At 36.0% G+C, this 16,977-nt stretch overlaps 1 protein-coding gene across 1 annotated transcript; it reads left to right on the top strand.

Annotated features, from left to right (window-relative positions):
- The first annotated feature begins 15,199 nt into the window (after positions 1–15,199).
- On the top strand, positions 15,200–16,374 carry LOC145074637 (uncharacterized). Its single transcript, XM_079020983.1, has 3 exons — positions 15,200–15,729; positions 15,821–15,931; positions 16,016–16,374. Exons 1-3 carry the CDS (start codon positions 15,715–15,717, stop codon positions 16,259–16,261), a joined length of 372 nt encoding a protein of 123 aa, XP_078877109.1. The 5' UTR covers positions 15,200–15,714; the 3' UTR covers positions 16,262–16,374.
- The last annotated feature ends 603 nt before the right edge of the window (positions 16,375–16,977 follow it).

Here is a 16,977-nt window from a genome sequence, read left to right as displayed (position 1 = left end):
GTTGACAAAGAAGACGGTTACTTTTTGTTGGGGGCCTGAGCAGCAAGCAGCTTTTGAGGATGATCGTGATTACTCCACTTGTGGAGCGGATTCATGAGTCTCGTGTCGTGGCTATGATGGAAGAGCACCGGAAGAGTGAGCATATTTTGGTTCCATATTGGGGTGATGAGTGTTAGGTTCTGATGGAAGAGGAGTACAAGTCTAGGTTCTCCATTCTGTTGGATTAATGTCTAAGTCCATAACTATAATTAGTATTGATCAATAGTTAATCTAGGATTAATTAAGTGATCAAAAGAAGACTAAATAAATATATGGGTTGAATGTGTAAATCGTCCATACTTGTATAGTGGGCTAAGACTCCATGGATTATCAAGTTGGGCTAAAACCCATAGGATGCTCCATGGATGCGCCATGGTGTATTTGAACCCATGGATCCAAGGAAATGGAAAGCCATGACAATTAGGGTTTACCCTAATTATGACACTATATAAAGATCATAATCTTGGGAAAAATCGGCCACTATGAGATGATAGAAAGGGCGAGCTGATTTTATGAAGTGTGGATTTTTCTGTAATCTATTCCAAATGTATTTGGTGTTGTGTGAACCATTTGAGGTGTCACACTTGGGGCACTAGGAACTCAAGCTTCATGAAGACATTCTACATCAAAGAGGTATGTAATTCTAACTTGTTATATTCATATGAATCAATGTTATTATGCTAGTTAGGATGAATACCTTGGAAAGTTCGTATTTGCATGTATAATAGAAACATAGGTCCAAGGTATTTAGGGTTGCATGTACACTTAGGAGTGTTAGAATGCTCATAACCCAATAGTGGTATCAGAGCCTAGGCTGGTTTTCTTGTTATACTTGCAAATTAGTTGAAAAATCGAGTTTTTATGTTGTCTGCTCAGCAGACTCACCGAGTCAAAGGCAAAAAGCATCCAACTCGCCGAGTTGGTTCGTGCACTCGACGAGTTGGACCCCCAAACGACATATATTCGATTGTTTTGGCTGGAATTGGACTAGGAACATTACTCTAAGATGTTTTTGGACTTATAAACTTGTTTTTGATGTGGTAATGTTCATGCTAATCTAGTTTCAAAGATAATTGTCAATAGATTCATGTTTTATATTAGTTTAGTGATTAGGCTAATTACATGAAAAAGTTTGATTTGAATTATCATGTTCTTATGAGTTTCTTAGATTAATAGAAAGTTGTGTGAAATTGTTGTTTTCAATCCAAATTAATCTAAGAGTTGATTCTTAAATGTATTTTTTGTAACTTGTCCTCAAGTTATATGAAAAGTCACATTTAAGTTTCATAAAACTCATAAAAGTTGGCAATGGTTACAAAAATGAAGAGCCTTGTCCTTAAGTTATAGAGGTTCAAGAGTCACTTCATTAAGTAATAAAATGTGTAACCTAATTAATTCCATAAGTTAAAAAAAATAAAGAAAAGTTACATTCTTTTATTAGTTTAAAGTCTTCCATAACATGTCCTCAAGTCATGGAACTTGAAGAGTCTTTTAATTAAAACTACTTTAAACACATAAGTTACGAAATTAATTAGTTTTGAATAGTTTCAAAACTTGCCCTCAAGTTTTGGAATTTGAAAAGTTTTCTTTTATGATTACTTTAATTCCAAGTTAACCCTTAGAATTTTAAAAGTTAAAATCCAACCCTTATACTTTATAATATTATAAGTTAATAATATTTATATATGTATAAGAGTAAAGTCAGTCTTACCGTTAGTAGGCCTCATTCACAAAGCCGGTTTATAGGGGGGGTATAAGGTTACTGCCTATAAAATGGCAGTTTAATGGGTGTCCACTCTCACCCACCGCTTCCTTGACTGGTGGAGGGTCGTTAGCCGAACGGGTGGGACAAGGACTATAATTCTCATTTCATTAAAAGTATTGATGATAAATACTAAGTAACTAAACCTTTTATAAAAACCAAATCTTAGTTACTTAGAAAAAAAGTGAATAAGGTGCTAATCCATGAAATTACACTTTGCACTTTGTTTATGTCGGTTGGTGGAGCGTGGGTGGTTAACCGGCACACTAACTTGTATTTAACAAGGTAGGCAAAGGGTAACTTAATGTTTATCATAGTATCGATGGAGCGTGTGTGGTTAACCGACACATCGATTAAAGGGTAATCACTTAAGGGTACCAAGTATATTTGCATGGTTATTCACACCTTGTTATGTGATCCTCGGCATCTCAGTCACAAAATCTAAATGGCACACTCGAGATTGAAACATGCCATTGAACAGTTCAATAAATCTCAAAAGATCTAGGAGTTTCAAATCCAATTAAAACCTAATAATACATTTCGTTTATCTTGGTGGAAATTGGTGAATCGTCATTCACCTACCTTCAAATATTTTATAGCTTGGATTACGGCATTCCTCTTCTAAGTTATAAAATAGTTTATTGGGTCCTAGCCTTAATATTTCATATTGGGTGTCATATTAAGGACTTTAAATCAACTATCTTGAATATCTCCCAAAAAGATGTCTGGTTTAGACATTTATGATCTTCCAAATCTCTTGAAACAAGTTTTCCTAAAATGAAGATGATGTCCCATGGAAATCATACTTCATTCACCTTCTCCAATTATTCTCCCTAACCCACAAGTTCTTGAAATGTCTAAGGTCACTCAAGCCCTACTAGCAAGTAAAGGTCTACTTGTGATCACATCTTGGAGATGTAGTCACATATTGACAAGCCGGGAGAGTTGGGTGTCAAAGTCTTGAGAAAGTTGGTGGCTCAACTACTTTCTAAGTCACATAGTAAGTTCCTTTGGGACTCCTATGAAACAAACTATGACAAGAACCTTAACGATCTTATCTATTTGCTATGATCAACTTCCTAAAACTTTATGGAAATTGACAATGATGACATTGGATATCAAGTAAAGCTCTCTCTACCCAATGGAAAGAGATCGGCCATAGTCAAATCGGTTGACCAAATGGTAAAGAGAGAGGATAATTCTGAGATAGTCCCATTATCAAGGGTCCATTGCCAAAGAAAGGGGCATTGGTTGCGAAGCTACCAAATTTTACCTAAGGATGTTAAAGTCAATAAGTTTGACTCTACTTCAGGTAAAGTCCACTATCTAACTCTGCTAAGTTTCTATTTTGAGATTCTTGATACATGATGTGACTAGGTCACATGTTGATGTTTTAAGAATCAAAGAAAAGTGAAGGAACTTAAAGAAAGAATATGCTGATCGCGTAAATGGATTTCTATCGCATAGTTTGAAGATCGGATTCTTGAGCTACTTCTTAGGAGTTATGATATATTGCTTAGGAATAGATAACAACAAAGTTTTCATGTGCTTTTGCACTGTAAGGATAGTTTTTCCGCAAAGTTTTTAAAATAAAAGGAAAAATTTTAATTTTATTTATTTTAAAATATCCTTACAATGGCATTTGTGAAAATTTGTGTTGCTTATAAGATTCCATTAAGAGCAAGAGTGGAAATATGAATTTGATTCTTTCATTTGTGATAGTGTCTAAATTTACCAAATAAGGAAAGATTCTCATCACCCAAGTTTCAATTGGAACAAAACTTGGAATTATGCAAGTTGTATAACATGATGAATGAGAACTTTCAAGCATTGGAATAATTAAGACTAACTACTTGTTCACATGGATGTGTGAGTCAAGTAACGGACTAAGGGATCGAGTACACATTCTTGTGCACTGATTAAGTCCACCACAAAAGATCGTCAAGACTATTCGTCATTATTTACTAAAGTTTAGTAAATATGGTTATACTTACATGATTAAGTGTAATTATGATACATTGGAAAATTTTCGATGTATGATAGAACGAAAGAGAAGAATGAACTTATACAGAAGGATAAAATTTTCTCAAATATGAAAAGATGGGAGAGTACTTTAGTATCATGTTATATAATCATCTTAATGATTAAGAGACCTTATCACAATTCATCCTCTAAGTACATTCTGGTAGCTAAGAAGAGGAGTTATGAATTGTCGAAGTGGTTAAATCAAGAAGATGAGTCATATTTCATTCCAAAACATTTCTTAGAGTCATACTCCAAGATTGTAACTTGAGTGACATGTCTTAAAGAAGGTTTAAAAAACTTGTCAAATGTAAGAGTAAAAGTTTTTTACTCTTGTACTTTTGAAATTGGTAAGTTGTGATGTTTTGGATAAAACCAAAGACCAACTAAGGCCAATTGTGTGAAGTGTGTGACAACCCAAAATTTTCCATTCGATAAAACCATCCACTACAATTGAAGTCAAATCTATATCAACTAACTATCAAACTTTTGGGATAAGTTTGAGTGTTTTAAGGTTAGTGCTCCAGAGGATATCAGGAGAGAGGATACACTAGGGTTTAATATGTTGCAATAAGTGCCCAAACTTTCAAGAGTTTGGAATATGACAGTCCAAAAATGGTATTCAAACCAAAAACCCTCAAGGCTATATAAAGAAAATTTAGCCATTTTGGATTCATTTGTTACATTTCTAGTTAGAGAAAAGTTGATTTTCTCTCTCAAGGATCTTCACCCGATCACCCCCAACTGTGAATACTTCAACCTAGAGTGTATATAAATGTGTTATATGCCTTTATAACATGAAAATCAAGCCAAAACAACAAGATTTGGGAGTTTACCGCCCAAGAACATCTTGGAGAGTAAACTCCTTATAAGGGCCAAAGTGTGCCCAATGTCCCTCCAAGCCTTGGGACTAAACCTAGGGACTACCATTACTTGTTTTAGACCCCCAAAACATTAAGAAACAAGGCAAGAAGTGAGTTCACGGCCAAGGAAGTTCTTGGGCCGTAAACTCCATTTTAGGGTGTCAAAATGCCCTAAGTGTCACCCTTAAGCCAAGAGACTAGCATAGCTTTTTACCTTGATGTGTCTAAGACACAAAACAACCATAATACCAACACCCACAAGTGTTTACGGCCACAAACACATGACCAAATGGTCTATGGGCCGAAAACTCAAGTTAGGGGTGTTTTGATGCCACAAACACTTCCAAGGGCTTATGCATGAATTTAGAATGCATATTTATGACCTTTAGGACCCTCAAAAGTGCCAAAAGAAGTGGTCTTTCTCCTCCTAGGGTAGACCTAATGTCCTTAAATCACCCCCTAGATTTCAAACTTGCACTAACCCATGAGTAACCATGAGTTTACCGCCGCAAACTCCCTTGGGCCGTGAACTCATGGTAGTAAACTTATATAAGTGCCTTTATACCTTCCTATGTTGAATCACATATGATTCCAACACTTGGTTAAGGTGTTTCCTAGTCCCGAAAGGTGTTTCCTTTCATATACTTGTTGTAAACACTATATTCATGTCAATATGTGTCCTTATATGTCATTTAGGACTTATTGTGTCTCGGAACTTCATTCGTGGAACTTCTCATCCTTACACGCATACCCGTTTGAATCACCCACATCAGGTGAGTTCATACCCCGTAATGAATCTTTTAACTATTGTAATTGTTTTAAGGGGGGAATACAAGTTGAACACAATGATAATTGTGTAAATGTTTGTTATAAACATCTTTTAAAATGTTACTTATGTTATTTATAAGTTGTTAAAACATTTCAAAACTCTTTTAAAGGTTATGTTACTTTATAGTTATACAAAACTCCATTTTTAAAGTATAAGCATAACCTGTTAGATAAATGAGTCTTTTCAGTAATAGTCCAGTAGAGCATTAGTAAGCTATTATAGGTATAGTTTAAGAGAATGCCATTCATTACTTCTAGTACAATGAAGCACACACAGAACAGAACAAAACAAAACAAAACAGAACAGAACAAAACAAAACAAAACAAAACAAAACAGAACATAATAAGGTGCTATAGCATGGAACAATTTCAGGATCTAACTATACCAATGAATCACAACGCATTGTGGTAGTTATATTGAGTATACGTGATCACATAACTTTAATGTGGATAACGTGGCCTAGCAACTCGTTGCGAAAGTCAACCTTGATTCCCAGAATCTCTCGTAGGGAGAACGTTTAGTATGGGAATTTCTTATCACATTATGACCTTAATAAAACACATATGTTTTTAGGTTGTTAGTGCCTCCGTATGTCAGTATAAACGACATCAGGGTACTCATTTCTCCCATTACTTTCATAAAGTTTCGGTAACACTTGAAGGTTGATCTATTCTCTAATCGAGATAGGTTATAAACTAGGGAGAATGTACTTTTCAGTTGACAAGGGAACAGTAGAGTCTTGGTAGAAGACTGCTTTGATAACAGTAGAGTCTTGGTAGAAGACTGCTTTCATAACAGTAGAGTCTTGGTACAAGACTACTTTCAAACAATCGAGTCTTGGTAGAAGGCTACTTTTAAAAGTTAGGACCATAATGCTAATCTTATGATTCCTTAATGTATACGCTATAGGATACATATATGCTAATAGATTCCGACAGCTAATAGGATGTGTGTTTTCCGCCTCATTGCTTGTTCCCGTTGGATTGGGGTCTTGAACTGACTTCCCACAATCTATTATCTACCCAAATCTATATATATATATTTATGCATAGTATACATTAAGTCATCATAAGGGTACCAAGTATGGATCAGGTTATAAGACACAAAGTCAAAGCACGGTTTTTCTAGTACAGAACTTACTTATCAAAGTCAGTGTTTTTGATAGACAAAACTAGAGATTTCCTAGAAAGGGCTTAATCCATTTTATTAAGCAGTACAGTTTTAAAAGACTTTAAGTGAGTCAACTCTATAATACCTTAGTTTATACATCATGTTTATATATAGAACTAATATCCGATAGATAGTTAAATGTGTGTTTTCCCCCAACGTCCTGTTCTCGTTGGATTGTGGGCTTAGGGCAGATTCCCCTAATTAAATATCTACCCGGTATCAGATTATATATAGCAGTATAAACAAAGCTATAATAAAAGTAATCACCGTAGTCATTATTTTAATATAAGAAATATCGGTTTTCTTAAAAGAACTCTTCATTAGATATAAAGGAACCATTACAAATAACTCCATGAGTAACATGTGAATACACCAAGGTTATATATGACAACGATCTAATAACCAATGGAATGTGTGTTATCCGCCCTACTTACTGTTCCCCGTTGGGTTGTGAGTTTAGGGCAGATGCGCACAATCGATTGTTTATTTACTTTGAGTATATATAACTTGTACCCACTTAGTACGCATAGAAAGGCTTTTAATGTCATTTTACTTAACTTCCATTAAGGTAGGAAATATAGGATTTTCTAGAGGAACAGGCAAACTTTTCAAAACAGAAGTTACAACGTACAATACTTTTACTTACACAATTTCAACAACACTTTACAGCATACTCACATCACTAAAATCTTATGAACTCACCATCTTAATTGCTGATCAACTCTTTCAAATAACTTGTATTCTCAGGAGACTATTAGACAGGTGCTCGTGCTGGGGACTATTAGACAGGTGCTCGTGCTGGGGATCAGCTCTTTCAAATACCATATACATATCTCGTGATACTTAACGTTACGCCCTCCGCCCGCGAACGTTTCTGCCGTTCTGTTTTTGGGGTGTGACAAAGTGTTTGTCTTGATTAAAATCCACACTATCTCTTGAATATCTGACAAGAAAGTCCTATATGTCAAGAGGACAGTGGGAGTCTTAAAGGTCTTGAAAGTCTCAAGAACTAATCAAGAATAAAACCTGAAGTTCTTCAGTAACACACGACTTGAGGTTTATAACCTATCGTGTTGACATATTCTGTGCCCATTCCAGTTAAAGTTGGCTTTGAATATGAGTTCTTAGAGTTCTCAATTTGTTGCATATCAACTTGGAAGAAATGGGAGGCCCTTAAGTTGCCAGGTGGCAAGAATTTATAGATTGAGTTCAGTCCATATGAGTTTGGATTTGTCATTATCCTTGTCTTGTGACTATGGTTTTGACAATTCACATGGATAAGAACACATACACCATTAAATCTAAGTGTCATAAGGTTTCTCTCTGATTCATGAAAATGATGGTGAGGAAACACTTTCACTAAGTAGATTTTAGCTAAATAGCAATTGTGATATTTGCATTCTCAAAGTCGTTAGTGGAGCATGTGTGATTAACCGACACACTAACATGGACTTGTGAGAAGTGGCAAAGGTCTAAACAATCGAGACTATGATTATAGCATCCCTTTTCATAGTTCTTAAAATTTTTTAGACACACCTGTAAGCTATCTAAGATAAGGTGTATGTTATTGATAAAGTTTTATCAAAGCAATCTAGTATCAGAAATCTAAACTTTGGTAAGAAAGTCAATAAAGTATTGATTTCTAGAAGTCCAGCTGATTTCTGAGTACATGTCAAAGCTAATGGGAGCATAAGTGTTATGCTAATAATCATCATGTTAGTGGGAGCATGATAATTATGATAAAGGTTTCAAGTTAGCAATGTTAATTATAGAAAACAAAAGGTTTCAATTGGGAAAGAGTTGTTTTGCTATAATAAAGGGAGAGGAAATAATACTTCATCTCAAATCTAAAAGCTTAGATTGAGGTTTGAATCGTATTTAGTCAAGGATATATATATATATATATATATATATATATATATATATATATATATATGAATTTCATGTTGGCATGGCTCAACATAAGGAAATTCTGTATATGGGTCCATTATTTGCGTTCTACAATTCGATTATGATTACGACATCCATTTTCATAATCTGAGTTATGAGAACTTGGAAAATAGAAATGGAAATGTTATAGCAAAAGACTGTTTTAGTCTTTATGTGAGACATCATGAATCATGTCCCATATGCTTCGGATATAGGATCGATTACATGTGCTATATTCATCCTTTCTAAAATTTTCCAAATGCGTGGGGCATCAAGAAGGGAAAAGGTCTAGAATTGGATATGACTAAAGTGATTAAGCAATTGTCGAGGACAATTTAAGGTTTACCAAAGATTGGTTGCTCAGGGACAGTTGGAAGTATAGTGTTAGTTCTGGAAGGACCATATTGACATAATCTGGAAGGAGGCAACTCTTGTTCAGAAGTAGTAGTCAAAATGGAATAGGGAAGTGTTTCAAAGTTAGAAATTATTCAATCTATGTAAGATTAGGAAACTTAATGCAAGAAGGATGTTTCCAAGGAGTTGATATCCTTTGGAATGCTCTATAATGTTTGTTGTCAAGTCTTTCTTACTTTGTGCATAATCATTACAAGAGGATCAATGCATATAAGTTTAGAATCTAAAAGATTTCAGTAAATGGCATGAATTTGGAAGTCTTGCATTTGCAGTAAGGATTTGGGACTGTGAAATGAGAATCATTGGATTTATGTACAATTGATCTATTTCGCAAAGTAATGATCATAGACAAACATAGTATGCATGCTTGGTGTATGGCATGACTAGTGTTTAGCAAACATAGTGTACATGCTTGGAGCATGGGACAAGTATTGTTTTCATTCAAGAATAAAGTTGATAGTTGAAACAGTATACAATGAATAATGTGTAATCATATGATGATAAATAAAAGGTGTTTTATTTATATTCATAGGTTTTGATACCATATTAGATTCTATTATTATTGTGTTTCATTTTGCATGTTTTGACTTCCAGAATAACTAGGTCGTTCTTCCTGATTGGCTAAGTTATTCAAACCATCCACAGTCGGTCATATGTTGGAAGTATATATGAATCAAGACTGTCATGGGTTGGGCTTGTAAAGGTCCTAGATGTTGGACAAGGCGGTGCTACAACACTCGTAAGTGCTTATAAGTTTTGAGTATTGGATTCAACCCGCGCTCATTGGAATCACTTCATGGATTTTATCACGAGTGATCATGAGACGATAATATCTTATATTCTTCAAACCTAGAGATATGAGTTGTTACCATGAGTTGGTTATACATTGATTGCACGAAAGCGCATCGGTAACTCGATGTTATAAAACGTGCCTTTGTGTATCATTCAACAAGTAGTAGAACAAACCGTATGAGTCGAAGTTTATCCATTCCTTTTACCTTCGGTATAAAAGCGATATATGTGGACCCCTCGATGATTTGGTGATGAAAAATGTAAGTGCTCGGCCGGGCATGGACTGATTTGATTTGTTCAATTAGTCAGTCATCATAAATCGAAAATCGGGAAACAACAAATGGATAGAGAGAATGATTATAATCCATGTCTCAGTCCATACGATATCTAAAGTGGAGGAATATATGATCCCTCATCTAATGGACAAGTCATTGACAAAGGTCAGAGATCATCGGCAAGGTCAAAGTTCGATAGAAGCTTTTGAGAGCTACGATTGCCAGCCGGTTCTTGTAGTCATATTTGCAAACATATTTTTAGACTTATCGAAGTGGGAGACTGTTGGATTAATGTCTAAGTCCATAACTATAATTGGTAAGACTTGACCCGACATGGCATGGTCCATTTGGGTTGCATGGCATCATGTATTTGGATAGACTAAAATGAGAGAAATAATACTTAAGGTTTATTAATATATTATAAGTTCTAATATATTAATAAGATTATTTAATTAGTAATGATCAAGAAATAATCTAGGATTAATTAAATGATCAAAAGAAGACTAATTAGATATATGGGTTGATTGTGTAAATCGTCCATACTTGTATAGTGGGCTAAGACTCCATGGATTATCAAGTTGGGATAAAACCCATAGGATGATCTATGGATGCTCCATGGTGTATTTGAACCCATGGATCCAAGGAAATGGAAAGCCATGACAATTAGGGTTTACCCTAATTATGACACTATATAAAGATTATACTCTTGGGAAAAATCGGCCACTATGAGATGATAGAAAGGGCTAGCCGATTTTATGAAGTGTGGATTTCTCTCTAATCTATTCCAAATGTATTTGGTGTTGTGTGAACCATTTGAGGTGTCAGACTTGGGGCACTAGGCACTCAAGCTTCATGAAGACATTCTACATCAATGAGGTATGTAATTCTAACTTGTTATATTCATATGAATCAATGTTATTATGCTAGTTAGGATGAATACCTTGGAAAGTTCATATTTGCATGTATAATAGAGAAAACATAGATCGAAGGTATTTAGGGTTGCATGCACACATAGGAGTGTTAGAATGCTCATAACCCAACACATTCATCCCAAGGCAACGAAGATGTATAGGGATCTTCTTCCTGGTTATTAGTGTCCCTACATAAAGCGGGATAGGGCTTGTTATGTGGAACGGTGCTTGACTTGCAGGAAATGTCAAGGCTGAGCATCAGCAACCTCATGGCAAGATGTAGTCGTTGGAGATTCCCGTATGGAAATGGAAGGGTATTACTATGGATTTCATCATAAAGTTACCTCAGACTGCGCGTGATATGGATTCGATATGGGTCATCGTGGATCGGTTAACTAAGACCGTTCATTTTATTCTGATTAAGGAGAGTATTTATGTAGAGAAATTGACTAAGGTTTATATCAAGGAGGTTGTGGCACGTCATGGGGTGCCGGTTTCGGTGGTTTTTAAAAGAGATGTCTGGTTTACTTCTAGGTTTTGGAAGAGGTTTCATGATTTGTTGGGCATTCGTCTCCATTTCAGCACAACATTCCATCCGCATATCGATGGTTAGACCGAGTGGACTATTCAAACCCTAGAGGATATGTTGCATGCATGTGTTTTGGACTTCGTTGGGATTTGGGATAGCTATCTTCCATTAGAAAAAAATTTCGTATACCAACAATTATCACACCAACATTAATCAACTTCCTCTTGAGATGCTCTACGAGAGGAATTGTTGGACCCCGGTTTGTTTGGGCAAGGTCGGTCAGCGGACTGTGGGGAATACAGAGGTGGTACTCAAGTACACTGACCTAATTCAGCAGGTTCGGAGTAGGCTCCAAATAGCTCGAAGTAGGTATAAGAGTTATGCCGACAGATGCCAATCAGATTAAGAGGTGGGGGATATGGTTCTCCAGAAGGTGTCACCTTGGAAAGGTGTCATCCGATTCAAGAAAAGGGGCAAGATGGGTCCCAGGTATATTGATCCTTTCAGGGTTTTGGGTCAGGTGGGCCGGATTGCATATCGCTTGGAACTTCCGGATGAGCTCAGTCTGATTCATAGCACGTTCCATGCCTCTCAGCTGTAGAAGTGCTTAGTGGATGATTCCGCAGTGGTACCCTTGGAGGATATTCAGTTGGATGACCGCCTGAATTATATCGAGAGACCGGTGGCAATTCTTGGCCGGAAGACGAAAACCTTGAGGAACAAGGTTGTGGAGTTGGTGAAGGTGCAATGGCAACACCGCAAGGGTTCGGTGTGGACTTAGGAGTAGGAGGATGAGATGTGGGAGCACTACCCGAAACTATTTGGAGTAGTGGAATTCGAGGACGAAGTCTGATTCAAGTGGGGGAGAATTGTAACACTTAAAATGGTTATATTTCATTTTAAACCTTCGTAATTTAAACAATCACGTTTTTGGTCCTTGAGGCTAGTACGCGGGGTGTACCGTAGTGTACGATTAGCGTGCTAGCTAGAGATGGTCATGGGCATTGCCCACGTACGCTAGGCATACGTGGGGCTACACTGGGTGTAATCTGGCCAACTTGAAACCCAAACTTTTAGGGTTTAACCCCTATATAAGCTCATTAAGTCCCTTGTGCTTGGCCACTTACTAGCCTCCATATCTCCTAAACCTGAAATTTCGATCCTTAGCCATCATTTTGTGTCTTTGAGCTCTTGAGAAGAAACGTTGGTGTTTTATTACTCATTTTGAAGGGATAGAAGAATATTGAAGGTCCATTGCTTGGTGTGAAGCTTAGAGATCCAGAATCATCATTCCTTTTGCAAGTCATTTGAGGTATGAAGATCTTATCTTGAAAACTCCTTTTATGGATCTTTTTTTGGACTTGTTTATGATCATTTTAGTCCCTTTTAGTTGGTCCATGTGGGCTTGGTTCATTTCAGAAGCCTAACCGTGTAGATCTGGGCCTTTTATGGCCGCCTTGTCCATAAAAATGCAAGCTAGGTGGTGTTTATGGACTCATTCATGTGTTAAGATACCTTTGTTAAGTTATTTTGAGCTTTAGAGCCCCATTAAGCCATGTATGCATGCAAAGTTGCCAACTTTACAGGATAAGTCACCTTAAACAAGTCAAATTTAGAATATGAAGCAATTGATGAAAGGATTAAGTGCTTAATAGGGTTTTTAAGGAACCTGGGGAGTGTGTTGGGTGTACCCAGCTAGTATGCTGCACGTACTGGCCCTAGACTGGATATACTAAGTGTACCAGCTGAGTAAGCCCCGCGTACTCATCAGATGAGCCAAATGGACTTAGCATTCTCGTTTTAGGCCATGGAGTGGATTTCTTCAGTTGGGCCTTGTTGGACCATTAAACCTTTGTTTTGGGCCTTTGTTAAGTACAGCGGGGTTCCTTTGGTTGTGTTTCAATAATGGAACTTGGGCCCAATTTGGAAAATTGGGCCATATTTGGTCCTTGGAGGATTATTTTGGAAATTGGGCTTGTGGACATTTGAATTGGGCTTTCGCCTTGGGCTAATTTAGGAATGGGTATAAGGTCTTCTACCTTAGATTGGACGCCTTGTGTGAGTCGGGATCCCATTATTAATTGGATGTTATTTGTGATTATAGCGCGGGGATTATTTTAGCGGGCCAGCAGCAAGAGATTTATCTATGAGATTCAGCAATGTGAGGTGAGTTTCCTCATCGTGCTTAGCGGGTCGAAGGCACCAATGCCAACCCATGGTTTGATATGTTATTATGCTGGTTGTCTGTGTGACTCTTGCATGTGTTATGTGTATATGTTTACCGGGCGGCGCTAGATCCTGGGCGGGGACCGATGACTCTAGTATATGCTATTATCTTTGAGATTATCGCATGTGTTTGTATGTTTATATAATTATATGTTTGTATACCGGATGGGCCCGATGTCATGCGGGGCCTGATGACTGACAGATCTGTATACCGAGCGAGGCTCGATGTCAGGCGGCGCCCGATGACGGGTGGGACCCATTATGTGTTTATTTATATGTGTATGGTATGTGGTATTATGGGGAAACTCACTAAGATTTGTGGTTACGGTTTTCAGTTTTATGAATCCGATACTTTTGGTGCAAAAGGAAAGAGTTCGGGGTGATTGCATTGCACACACGTTTTGTTCCGCATTTGATGTTTACTCTGATATTGTGATGTTTTGATAAAATTGATATATTTTGGATCTTTTGATGATGTCTTAAACATTGTTTTATTAAATAAAAATGAAATTTTTGGGTCTTATTTTTGGGACGTTTCAACTTGTGAGAAGTTGACACTGAAAATTGGATAGAGCATACTCTCACAACTTTGTGGACATAAAGAACATTGAACACGAATATCGTATGCAAAAGATTCGTCTGTTTTAAGAAAACAAATTATAATATAACTGTGTGCCCGACGAAGGAACTAGCTGCCAGAAAAGTAACCAACACCATTTCGGCCACCTTTCTCTGTCCTACACCACTTCCAGCCCCTCCCCTTTCTAACTGCACCCTTTACCTACGATCCCAACCGACAAGAAGCAACGACAAAGGCCAAAACAGCCGAGTGAAGCACCACCGACAACCACGCGCCTCTGTAACCGGCGGTCCACTTGCGACTGTTCCGGCCAAGCTCCTGCATCCCTTTTTGGGTAAAAATTTGTTTTATAGTTCAGCATATCTATGAGCATGTGTAGTTGTTTTGTCCTAAGGTGTCTCATTTAAAAGTCAGAAATATACGGTCCCTTTTAAATCTTTTAACTTTTCGGGGATAATTAATAGAAAAAAATACCTTTTTGTTTACATAAAGTAGTTATAATTGACTAAAAGTTTATATGATATGATTTTATATTATAAACACATGTAAGTTATGTAAAAAGAAACTAGATTAAGTTAGATGTATTTTTACACATATATATTATCTAAAAGTCATTAAATTGAGTTTATATATATATATATATATATATATATATATATATATATATATATATATATATTCATATGTGTGTATATACCGTTAAAAGTCACCGTTCTGGATATATATATATATATATATATATATATATATATATATATATATATATATATAGAGAGAGAGAGAGAGAGAGAGGAATGATCATTTGAGAACTAATATATTCCCGAGAACTTGAGAACCAAACGATGATTGTTAGATCAAAATAATCGATGGTTAGGATGCTTTGTGGCATTTTTGTAAATACATGGGAAAGAAAAGGTACCGGTGTATATTTTTTGAAAACGAATCGGGGCATTTTAGGAATGGAAAAAAGAATAACATAATTCATAAATCGGATTGAATCAGGTCAGCCTCTACCCTATCTCTCTCGCTCTCTTAATCCCGCCTCCCTTTGATCTTCATTCCTCCTCTGGTTCATACGATCACACCTAGCAAATCTGCATCACTTTCCTCTGCCATCAAGCTTCATCATCTAAGTAATCCTTCACTTGATGTTGTTGATTGAAGACAACCACCTCTTTAATCACAGATGACGATTAAGAAAGAAATTGTTGATATTTAAGCTTCATCATTTGAGAACACGTAGTGAATAGAACTGATTTTCAAGCTGATTTACTAATTTTCGATTAATACACAATCAATTTTTGCAATCATTTTCAAGCCGATTTCTACCAGCCACCGGTTTCTACAATCAATTTCTTCCCTCATGGTGTTGGATGATTTCAAACCTGGTATTTTTTAGAACTCTTTGATGTTCTTATTCTTTTGATTCCAACTGATTTTGATGCTTGAACTACTTGCATTTATGATAATGATTCGAAGTTGAAGGAGGAAACTGTACCTCCTGGTTATGATGTTGAACAATATGTCCTCAACAAACCTAAATCCAAATCGGCTAAGACGAATGAACAAAAGAAGGAGAAGCACTTGCAGGTATCATAATCAGATCCCCAATTTCACGTGTTCTTTTTTTTTCTATTTCTAGATTTTCATATGTGTTTATTTGATTCCGATCAGGGTACAAATAAAGTTTCATCTACTGGAGACGAAGAACAAGCATTGGAATTCATTGAGTCGATTGCGTCCCACATAAACGAGATCGTGATTTCTGGAAAGTCATGTGTTGCTACTACTACTCCCTCAAATGCATTGGAATCACCATGTTTTCTTCATCAGACTCAGACTGATGAAGAAACTGATGAAATCGGTGAGTTTGTCACGTGTATGGGAGGATGTTCTTCTGTTTCTAACACATATTTGTAGAAATTCAGTATATGGATTCATAACACATACTTGTAGAATACATAACAGAATTCAGTTATGTATTCATTTTTGCAATCATACCCCGGAATGGAATGGAATTCCATTTCATTCCAATTCATGTTGTAGATTTGAAACCAATTAATAAACAGGAGACCTCAAACCCATCTAGGTTTGATTCTACATCCTCAATATTTGTAAACTATATTGCAACATTATGTAATTTTCCTTAAAAAAACTCTTTGTTTTGTCTAATGAAATGGAATAGATTGTTCTTGAAAGTATGTGAAAGGAATAAAAATTTGCAGTACTGCCCATTTTTATTTATGTCATTTCAATGACATATATCTTTACTTTTGTAATTTCATGATGTTAATTAAAGTGTACTTTTATCTTCCAAAAATAACTAGAACTATATGTTTTATTATGACCTTTTTTGGGTTCTAATGTAAATAAAAAATGCATTAGATATAATTATATAAATTACAATTTACATTTAATAGAGTAAAGTTAAAACTACATATTATATTACACATATCATAAAAAGTTAATATATAACATTACCTCTTTTTTTATGTTTATTTATATCTTAATATCTTTTACTTTCTTTGTGATAGGAATGTTGGTGTCAAAACTAGTTCTCATATTACTCTATCAGGTACGTCTCTCTCTCTGACCAGTAGACTGAAGAAAAGCAAATATATTTTATTCTGTTGTGT

The sequence above is a fragment of the Lactuca serriola genome, chromosome 9, assembly GCF_051521515.1.
Source record: "Lactuca serriola cultivar US96UC23 chromosome 9, Lser_US96UC23_V15, whole genome shotgun sequence".
Classification (NCBI taxonomy): domain Eukaryota; kingdom Viridiplantae; phylum Streptophyta; class Magnoliopsida; order Asterales; family Asteraceae; genus Lactuca; species Lactuca serriola.
The sequence above is the reverse complement of the archived record's forward strand: the minus strand, read 5'-3'. Positions and strand labels throughout refer to the sequence as shown.

What these genes read in the sequence shown, in the direction of transcription:
- LOC145074637 (XM_079020983.1), top strand. An exon ending in AGAAGGAGAAGCACTTGCAG is followed by an intron (nt 15,932 to 16,015) that starts GTATCATAATCA and finishes GATTCCGATCAG; the next exon opens with GGTACAAATAAAGTTTCATC.